The sequence below is a fragment of the Octodon degus genome, unplaced genomic scaffold, assembly GCF_000260255.1.
Source record: "Octodon degus isolate 3935 unplaced genomic scaffold, OctDeg1.0 scaffold00479, whole genome shotgun sequence".
In the NCBI taxonomy this organism is placed as follows: Eukaryota; Metazoa; Chordata; class Mammalia; order Rodentia; family Octodontidae; genus Octodon; species Octodon degus.
In genome coordinates, this window is record NW_004525055.1 from 86,519 (window position 1) to 98,020 (window position 11,502).

The 11,502-nt window shown below is 37.9% G+C and overlaps 1 protein-coding gene across 1 annotated transcript in view; it reads right to left on the reverse strand.

Annotated features, from left to right (window-relative positions):
• Positions 1–5,063: 5,063 nt before the first annotated feature.
• LOC101570676 (cytochrome P450 3A8-like) overlaps positions 5,064–11,502 on the reverse strand; it is a 76,584-nt gene continuing 70,145 nt past the window's right edge. Inside the window, exons 10-11 of the mRNA XM_023708703.1 lie at positions 6,957–7,119; positions 5,064–5,806 (exon numbers count right to left, since the gene is read on the reverse strand). Of these exons, the coding sequence (XP_023564471.1) occupies positions 5,723–5,806; positions 6,957–7,119 (247 nt within the window). The 3' untranslated portion in view covers positions 5,064–5,722. The remainder of the gene's footprint in view (positions 5,807–6,956; positions 7,120–11,502) is intronic.

The following is an 11,502-nucleotide window of genomic DNA, read 5'->3' on the forward strand; positions in this document are numbered from 1 at the left end:
TATATATAATTTGAAGGGGCAGATTGTGGCTGTGCTACCACTACAGGTGCTGCACAGAAATTTCAGGCAAAATGTTCCTCACTTGCAGAAAGGAAACAAGCAACCTTGTTCTTTTCCTTTCTTCTACACTGTGCATGAATAGCCTGAGTGATACTTGTGTCCAGTAAGCAAGCCCATTGAACATATGAAGGGGCAATGTCTGCACAAATGGGAAGCATATCTGACAATGGAGCCCTTCTTTGTGTGTTTCTCTAATTTATTTTTTTGGTACCAGGGATTGAACACAGGACCCTGCACTTGCCAGGCAAGCACTTATTCTGCTGAGCTATCTCCACTGGCCATGTTATTATAATTTTTCTCAGTGAATTTCTTTACTGTGTAGAAAAATACTGTTAATTTTTGGGTATTAATTCTGTATCCTGCTATGTTACTGGATATTTGTATTAATTCTAGGAGCTTGTTGGTGGAATTTTTGAGTCTCCTGAAATGAGTATATTATCATCTGCAAATAATGATAGCTTAATTCTTTCTAATTATTTTTATTTCTTTGTTTCTTTGTTTTGGCTAATAGGTCTAGATAATATTTCCTGAACAATATTAAATAGAAGCAGTGATACAGGATATCCTGGTCTTGCACCTTATTTGACAGAAAAAGGATTCATTTCTTTTCTCCATTTGGAATTATTATGGCTGTTGATTTTATCATGGATAGCTTTGATCAGATTGAGGTACAAGTCATCTATTCGAGTTTTCAGTAGGGCTTTCATTATGTATGAGTGGTGGACATTATGAAAAGCTTTACTGTGTCTATTGAGAAAATCAGGTGATTTTAGTTTTGGATGTATTAGTGTAGTGTACTACATTCATAGATTTGCATATGTTAAAACATTCTTACAAATTGCTGTACAGAAATAATGCAATCCCTAACAAAGAACCACCAGCATACCTCACAGAGCTAGAGAAATGATTCCTAAAATTTATTTGGAACCAGAAAAGACATAGAATGCCAAAGGCAATCCTGGGTAATAAAGAAAAGGCAGGAGGCATTACAATTCCTGACTTGAAATTATACTACAAGCCTACTGTGATAAAATCAGCATGGTACTGGCAACAAAATAGACCTGAAGATCAATGGAATAAATTAGAAGACGCTGAAGCCCCTACAAACACATTCAGCCACCTCATCTTTGACAAAGGGGTCAAACTTACTCACTGGAAGAAAGAAAGCCTCTTTAACAAATGGTGCTGGAAGAACAGGCTCTCTACATGTCAAAAACTAAAACTAGACCCAGGTCTATCACCATGCACTAAGCTAAAGTCAAAATGGATTAAAGATAAAAACATGAAAACAGAAACACTAAATCTCCTGGAAGAGAAAGTAGGAGGAACTCTTGAAGACATAGGGGTAGGAAAAGAGTTCATGAACAAAAATCAAATTGAAAGGGAAACACTTGAAAGAATTAACAACTGGGACCTGCTCTTACTGAGAAGTTATTTCTCATTGAAGAAAATTACCAATAAATTTGGAAAAAATATGACAAATAAGTATTCAGACAAAGGTCTGCTCTCCAGAATTTATAAAGAACTAAAAATACTAGAGTCCCAAAATTTAAAGACCCAGTTCAGAAATGGGCATCTGAGATGAGCATACTTCTCAGAGGATGAAATTAAAGAAGCGAATAAATATAGGAAAAATGCTACACTTTAGGAGCCATCTGTGAATTGCAGATGAAAACAACATTAAGATACTATCTCACATACATTGAAGTTGGAAAGGCAGCCTAAGGTGCTCCTGTGTATCCCTTAGCCATCTTCCCTATTGTTAACTTTTTATATGACCATGATACGTGTATCAAAAATAGGGAATCGATATTGGTGTACCACTAATTATAATCACCAGGGTTATTTGTATTTCACCCAATTTACCCATAAAGTACTTCCTGTTTGATTCAATTTTATTGATTCCAACCCCATGTTAAAATATTCCATGTTCTTCTTTGTCTTGCACATAGTAATAACAGTTATTTAATAGCAAAAAAAAAAGATACTATCTCACGCCAGAAACAATGGCTATCATAAAGAAATCAAGAAACAACAAATGTTGGAGAGGCTGTGGGGAAAAAGGAACACTTCTCCACTGCTAGTGGGAATGTAGACTTGGGAAACCATTACGGATATCAGTGTGGGGACACCTTAGAAAACTTGGAATGGATTGGGGCTGGAGAGATGGCTCAGTGGTCTAAAGCACCTACTTGAAACAAGCTTGGCAAAGCACAGGGACCGCGGTTCGATCCCCCAGCACCACATGCCAGCCAGACCCGCCCCCTGGTGGGCTGAGCTGGCCACACACACACACAATAAATAAATGTAATAAATAAATATAAATAAATATAAAAAAAAGAAAACTTGGAATGGAAATCCCATTTAAGTAAGCTATTCCTGTCCTGGAAATTTTCCCGGAGGATCACAGAACATCATATAATAGTGATATATGTGTGCCTATGTTTATAGCAGCACAATTTGTGATAGCCAAATCTTGGAAACAACCAACATGCCCATCAGTTAAGGAATGGATATAAAGATGTGATATTTTTATACAATGGAGTATTACTCAGCTATAAAGAATGATAAATTCAAAGACTTTATGTTGAAGTGTATGCCACTTGAAGATATAGTCATAAGTGAAATAAACTAGACATACATGTGTAAATATCATATGGTTTTCCTAGTATAAGAACTCAAAAGAAGAAATACAAATAGAAAGATATAATACAAGTAAAAGGAAAGCAAGAAGTCAAGGACTAATTAATTAGGAGAGGGACCGGAGAAGAGCTAGGAAACATGACAGTGACAAGACATACAGTTATATGTAGAAGATGGGCGAGGCAATGATCCTGAGATCTCCAGAAGACTTTTGAATCTAGCAGTTAATTGGAAAGATTCTCACCCTGAGTAATTATATATACTGACACCTGTGAACTAAGCAACTGCACTGAAGATGGCAATTTGTAATAGTAGGTTCATGCTTGGATTGCCCGTCATTCTGGTCTTCTGAATACTGGATCCTTGTCATGGCATGCCAGTTGCTGCTGTGCTGTCTGTTGGGTAGATGATTGTTCAAAAAGAAGGGGATGGTGAATGAAGGCAGGAGGCAGGAAAAAGAATGTTGTGGGACTGTCTTGCTTCAAGGTTGTATATGGTTAGGTTTTTGGACTTATGTGTAAACATAAGAATTGTATAATTCTTTATGCCTATTTTTAAAATATATTCTAATTTTAAGTGTCTTTTCACCATATTCTGTAGGGACTTAAAGTTCAACATATCAATGCTTGATGAAAAATACCTGTTCCATGTTACGCATAAGATATTTGATATTCAGATTGATAGTGAGGTTATGCTTAGCAGCCTAGGTTGTATGGTAATAACAATAAACTTCTCTTCTGGAAGGCTAACAATCTAAGTATGCTGATCAAAATTAGAGAAAAAGAAGGTCCACAAGGAAAGCCAACATATGGCCCTAGCCTACCAAGGTCAATTAAGACTCAGGACATATGAGAACTTGTACTGTAATGTCACGTATCTCAGTAGTGTGCCAAATTTTCTGATGAAGGAGATTATGGGGCCAAAGAGGAAAGTGATCGATGATGTAGAGTGTGCCTAAGGAGAGTCACATAGAGAGAAAACATTCTCTCAGGCTTTCACAGAGAGCACATTGGCCAAGCAATGGCCGTAACTCCTCCACATGGCTGACACTGAAAAAGGATGAACAGTCTGAGGTATAGGATCTCAGGATAAATCCTGAGAGGATTTCACTGACCTTATCAGACCCAAAAGCTACAACTCTTGTTGCATAGGTCTTGCTTTATGTTGGTCTTAACCATCCAGCAGAAAAGTATAAAAAAGAAATATAAGAATTAAAGCCATGACGTTCTGTTGAGTTGCCTGGGACTCAGGTCAGCTGTTTCTGACATTGTCAGTGAAGTGAAAAACCCAACGCTATTATGGACTACTGGACTCTTTTAGAATATTTTGCTGAGTTAACACACCTATAATGTTCAAATAATGGAACTAAACAAAAAAAGGGTATACTGATGAATGTCCATTTTGTATCTCTGTATACAAAATGGTTAGAATAGATATATAGTTACATTCTCTTAATGAATAAAGGGATATGTTTTAATAGAGTTTGCAAATAGGATATCATGTCTGCATCTTGTACAGCAATTAACCACCAGGAAGAATGTACTCAAGGTGTTAATTATTGAAACTGTCCTACCCATTTTGTTTGAAACCATCTCATTGCTATTTGTTTCTCAATAAAATTATGGGAAAAAAAGAAAATTGGGTAGTTAAGTGTCTTCATAACTTTGAGAATGTCATAAGTATATTGCACTATAGAGATGTAAAGTATATATTTTAATATCAACACGCGCATGCATACACATACACACACTGAAACACTAACACCTATATACCATATATCTGGAAAATTATGCATTTATGCTGAAACAATTCATTCCAGTCTGGGCTTGAAAGAGTTCTTCACAGTTGTCTCATTCTCTGAATCAGCGAATTTGCCAATCAGTGAGAACACTGGCTTCTCTTATCCTTGGCATAATTAATTTTGGATCAGGTTTTGTTCACATAGCCACCAACCAACCAGGTAATCTCAGTGATGCATTCCTCACCAAATCAGGGTTATTTTGACTTATCAGAGAATGGCTATTGTTGCCTGGCACCTCCCTATTTATACCTCCCTCACATCACTTGGGCTCCCACAAGCAGCTCAGGTAGCCCCTTACATGGTTAGCTTCTCTGTACTGCTTAGTCTGACTTCGAGCAAACATGACTCCCTCCCATAGGCCAGTTTGCAATCTCATTTCTGTTACATGTCTAATGATTTTAAAATTAAATTTTGAAAGCTGACAAGAAGGAAAGAAGAAAGAAAGAAAAAAAGAGAAAGAAAGAAAGAAGAAAGAAAGAAAGAAAGAAAGAAAGAAAGAAAGAAAGAAAGAAAGAAAGAAAAGAACACATGATCAATTTGATTTAGACTTCTTTCCAAATGAATTGACCAATAGCTCATCTTTATTTCATTGTTCATTCCAAGGAGGCATAGATGTGGAAGGAATGTGAAATAGTAATGGCATCTTTCTGGACATCTAGTAGCATGTTTAGAAATGTTAATAAATGAAAACAAGGAACAGATATCATACATGTATCATGGAGCTTCACAAAAATATTTAAAATATAATTAAACTGTGAATGTACTTTGCAAACAATAAACTCAAAACTTATTAAATCTCATGTCTCCTAGTAATCAAAATGGAATTTATGACAGGTCAACATAATCAGTGACTGTATTATAAAATAGGTTATGTAAATGTGACAGAAACTTTATTATTCTAACATCATTAGAGTTTTTGATGAAATTATGCAGAACTCTTTAATCAGCCCTTTAAACTCTGGGGTGAATGGTATCATCTCACGAGAATCAGAGAAGCTGAATCTGACTATCTGACACTAACTCAGTCATTTTCTTTACATTATACAGCAGATAATATGTGAAAATGAGCAAACCCCATGCATGTACTAAACTAATCATTCCAAAGTCATGGACTGATTAATTTTACTTAATTTTATTCAAAAGAAATTAAAGCAGTGTTCTGCAAGACAGCAGGTTCAGGAACACAGCTGAAGTCACGAGGGGAAGTGAGGATCCACTTTAGCTTCCATCTCTTGACACAATCTTCAGAACGATTGGTTTTTTTGGTTGTAGCAAATTTTTTCTTCCTAGCTTCAAGGGGATCTGGGAGAGTAAAAGAATTGGCCAGTGACTTCAAAATTCAGAGGAGAAAAACATAAATGAAATAATGACAGTGATGCTTAAAGCATAAAGTGTTGTAGCATCACATATCTTGAATCACTTAGTTTCTAAGCTGAGTCCAAATGGGATAGTGAAAGCTTTCATCGAAACATTCACTTAAAACTAAACAAGTATTCATTCTCTCCAGGGCACAAGACAATTTTTTTTTTTTTTTTGCAAAACCAGGCATTTGAACTCAGATCTTTGTGCTTGCCAGGCAAGCGCTTATTCTACTGAGCCATTTTCCGGCCACAAGACAAAATTCTTTACCTAGTTTTCATTTTCTTTTTTGCAAATTTTAAAACTTTAAAATTAAAGTAGATACCTAGATATTAGGGAATTTTTTTTCTTTTTTCTCTTTTCTTTTTCTTTTTTTTTTTAATCTGTATTTAGTGCAAGGTCTACAGAGTCACACGACACAGATCGAACTAGTAGTGATTCTCTTGTTTTTAGCTTTCAAAGTACTGGAATTACAGGCACATGCCAAAACACCCTATCTTAGTTGCTCTCACAGCTGGCCCAGTGGCGGAGCTGGCATGACAGGCCTGGGAATTGAACCTCAGACCCCTGCGTCTAAATCAGGCACTTTCATCCTCTGAGCTATCTGGATGCCCCAAAATTATTCTTTAAGGACACAAAATGTTGCCTTTTTATTTTTTTGAAACTTGCCAGATAATCCTGAATTGACATTATACATTTTTACTATATAGGACTCCTACAAAGAGACTTGGAAGCGATCACAATTGAATCCATTCTTTTATTGTTGGAGACACGATTTAAGTGAGAATTATGTCTTTGAATCCTTATATCTCTCCCTTCATTTCTAAAATAAGTGCAACTGGGAAGCTTTTGAGTTCTATAGTGATCTCTCTGAGCTTTTCTTTCCATTCTCTCCCAATCCTTAGTTCACCAGTGAGGAGCATCTAACCAAACACTCTTCTGATCATGGTACAGGAAGAATGAGCATATTGTTATGCAAAGTCCAGTTACAGGTACATGGATGCTTACCAGGGAAGGTTTACCCATTCAAGGTGTGACAAACATGCTCGCTCTAGAGAGTAAGATGCTATGTGCAAGAAATATTCAGTCTCACCTCTGTTTCTTCACAAGGTTGGAAGGAGAAATGCTGCAGGATTCTGGTGGTAGCAAGTTTAATGTTCATAAGTGCAAACCTCATGCCAATGCAGCTCCTGGGTCCAGCCCCAAAGGGCAGGTATGTATATGGCTCAATGTTTTCCTTGTTTTTCTTACTGAACCTGTTGCCATAATAAGTAAAAGCAATTGAATGAAACATAAAAACCACAAGAGCTTCATGTCTGAGGTCTCACACAGAACCCCAGAACCATGATTATACAGAATAGATTTGCGGTCTTTTACTAAGATATTACTGCATTTATTTATTTGTGAGAATTATATGCTAAATTTACTTTCCACATCATTATATTTTGTAGTATATTCAAGCATCTGAGACCAGCAAGCAGGCAGCCCCAGCTGAACCACTTATTTGGGCTGTAACCAAAAGCAAATGTTGAGACCAGCAGCTACCTGGGCCTAGCTGGTCCACACAGGCTGAGTGCAGCCATAAGGACCCAAACACAGCAGGCACACCCAAGGGAGACACACCTGGTTGAGTTTGCAATTTATAGGACTCGACCTGGTGAACTGAGACATGTTGCTCAGCCCAAGGGGCTCAGAATGAGGACCAGTACTACAAGAGGATCCTCACAGAATTGAGGGGACAGGGGTAACTTGAGTGAAGTAGTCTGTCTAGAAAACTCCAAGTACAAGAGGGAAAGTTCTCACACTGAACTTAGGGGAACTAATTTAAATACAACTTCACAATTTAAGATCTATTTTGTTAAATAGCTTAATGTTTGCTTGTATGGTCTAAAGTACAAAACCAATAGTAACAAAAGTTTGTCAATTACTAAATTTCACGATCTGTTACTAGTATTGCTAATTAGACTACTGTAAATAGTAAACCACATCTGCCTTAACCACATGTTCTCCCTGGTGAAATAGCATTGGGAGACACTTGTGTAATAAACTCACCAAAGCCATATAGTGAATGACAGTGTCAAATGGAAAATAATATCCCTCTGTCAATCAATAAAGAAGGCAAAATCTTCAGACACACACAAAGCAAGAATTTCTGACACAGGAGAGATTCCTAATCAACTTCAACAACAGAATGTTTACAAAGAGGCTCTGATTACAGTGATACAAACACCTAATATCAAACCTTCTCAAAAATATCACAGAAATCAACATTAATTGTTCACTTTGAAATAGAAAATGGCAAAACAAAAGAGCTAAATGCAATCTCAGGCCCAAGCCTATCTACAACATACATGGGAGACATCAGCATGGAAGAAATTAAAAGTCACACAATTGAAAACTCTGAAACAATAGCAAACTGGAGTAAAGAAACAATTGCAGAAAGGTATAGAGGAAATCAGACCAAAAATAATCTCCTGTCCTGAAACAACCAGATAATCCAGGAGGAGAACATCTTGCCAGAGGGGCACAGCAGATGCACTTCCAAGGGCTGCTACAGGAAGAAGCTGAGCACAGCAGCCAGACAGAAGCCAGGCACAACTGTATGAATTGAAAATTCGTAGATCTGCACCCAATAATCTGATACACTTTGCTACACCCAGATCCGTAAGAGCATGCTGCCTCTTTCTCCCTTGACTGAGACAGGACAGAAAATGTAACGGGGTGAGCTAGTCTGCCTGGAACACACCAGGTACATCAAAGGGAGGTGATCTGACAGAACTTAGAAGAACTAACTTAAATAAAAATTCCCAATTTAATATCTGCTTAGCTATACAGAAATAATGGTGAGTCTTACTTCCAAACATACAAAGCAGACCCAGTCCTAGACCAGGCCCGGTGAATATGTTGGAGAGCTTCCTGCAGCCCTAAACTAGCGGGACCTACTAGTACAGGCCAGGTGCAGCATGGGTGAGACCATCTTCCACCCCCATGAGAAGCCCCCCAACGCTCCACAGCACCTCCTCTAACCCGCCTGCCGAGTAATAATTTCTGCCGCGTTCCAGAAACCCACAGACCCAGTCCTAGCCCAGGCCCAGTAAGTGTGTTGGAGAGCTTCTGGCTACCCTGTGCCAGGGGGACCTACTACTGGTTCCAGCCCAGGCACAGCATGGGAGAAACCAAATTCCACCCACTTGGGACTCCCCCTATCAATCCGTAGTACCCAAAAACAATTGGCACACACGGTAGGAATATCTGCCATGTTCCAGGAACCCCCAGATCCAGACCTAGCCCAAGCCCGGTGAGTGTATGGGAGAGCTTCCTCTCCACTCTACTCCACCTTGTACCTTCCAGGTTAAGCTTAGGCCTGACATAAAGGCCTGGGGTGAAGCCCTGCAACTGCAATCCCTTCAGAGAGTGCAGTGGAGAGAACCACACAGCTAGTCCAGGAGCAGAAAATCTTGCCAGAGGGGCACAACAGGTACACCCACAAGGGCAGCAACAGGAAAGAGCTGAGCAAAGCAGCCAAACTGAAGCCAGGCACAGCTGGATAAACCCAAACTTTGTACATCTGCACCTGAACGTCACTAGGTGCTAAGGTTATAATGGCAAGAAAGATCTACAAAAAAGGTCAGAAGATAGTGCTACACAAAATGACGAGAAGGAGCAAAATGCAAACTCAGAACCCGGGTCCACCCATAACAAGTGCAGAGGACACTAACACAGAACAAATTAGGAATCACACAGCTGAAAGCAATGAATCAACGGCTGCAGAAATACAAATAAAGCTGCAGAAAGGTATAGAGGAACTCACATTGCAAATAAAAAAAGAAATCCCTGAAAAAATAACATTCTCAGTAAAGAATTAAAAGCAGAAACATAAGGAGGAAACCCAATACCCATCCAGAATAAGTGAAGAGAACACAAGCTCGGCTCAAATGCATAACTTAATAGCGTCGATATTAAATAAGCAACAGCAGAACTTATAGAGGAATTCAGGGCGCAATTCTTTTCTAAAATAAAAGAAGAACTCTCAGAATTCATATCATCTGAAGTAAAGAAGCAACTAGAGAAGTATAAGGAGGAAGACCAATCTGAAAAAAACACTGCAGTAAAAGAATTTATAACTCCTTCTAAAGAAGATATTGATTAAAAAAAATAGGAGATTAGAAAAACAACGGATTCCTTGAATGAGAAATACAGGAAAGAAATAGACAACATGAAGCAGAGTCAAAGAGATATAGAGGAAATTAAACTCTCAATCACAAGCTTGTAAAACCTTTTAAGTGAAAGTAAAGACAAAGATCCAGATCTTGAAGATTTTGGTGGAGCTAGTGAAAAGGTAAGAAAGGATCTCTTAAAAACAACGAGGATGCAGGAAACGATAATCCATCACATGCTAGATGATGCAAAGATGAACAATGTGAGACTAATGGGCATCAATGACAAAGAAGGAGTCAATATAAATGACATTTAAAAAATATGCGCAGAAGTAATAGCAGAAAACTTCCCAAATATGAGGAAATAATCTGACATTCAGGTAACTGAAGCATACAGAACACCAAGTAACCTCAACTCAATGAAAAACAGACTGAGACATATAATCGTCAAGATCCCAGAAACTCAACAAAAGAATAATATACTGAAAGCCACTAGAGAAAAGAAGCAGATCACATTCAAAAGAAAACACATTAGAATTGCTACTAACTTCTCTTCAAAAACAATGCAGGCAAGAAGAATGTGAGCAGAGTATGTCAACTCCTCTATGAAAATAAATTCTAGCCTAGACTACTATACCCTGCAAAACTCTCTTTCAAGTTTGATGGAGAAGTGAAATACTTTCATGACAAAGAAGAGCTAAACAATTTCGGGATGACAAAGTCAACCCTACACAGGCTACTGAAAGTTGTTCTAGAGAGGGAGCAAAATGATCAGAGGTCAAAGAATGAGATCAGAAGCAACCAATTAAATAGGGCAAGCAAATAAACAGGAGAAAAAGGAGTAAATGACAACAGGTAAATAACATGGCAACCGTAAGCAAATACATCTCAATTCGAACCATCAATGTAAATAGACTCAATTCACCGATTAAGAGAAATAGACTGGCACAGTGAATTAGGAAAAAAATCCAAAAATATGCTGTATATAAGAAACACATTTAATTCATAAAGACATTCATAGGCTGAAAGTCAAAGGACAGAACACAATACTACAGGCCCCAGGACCTCACAAAAAACCAGGGAGAGAAATCCTATTCTCAGACAGTCTCAACACCAAAAAAACAATGATCAAGCGAAATAAAGAAGGCCACTATATGCTGGTTAGAGGAAAAATAAAAGAAGAAGAGGTGGCAGTCATAAATATGTATGCACCAAACACGGGAGCACACAATTATATACAAGTAAATTTTAATGGACATGAAAAATCTAATATCCAATACCACAAATTAACAAGAGAACATAAGAACCCTTATCTCCGAAAGATAGGTCAACCAGACAAAAACTTAGAAAGAAATAACAGAACAGAATCAGAGCTTGAAACAAATACAATTGGTGAACATATACAGAGTGTTCCACCCACACACAGCTGAATACACATTTTTCTCAGCTGCACATGGGTCATTTTCTAAAATAGACCACATA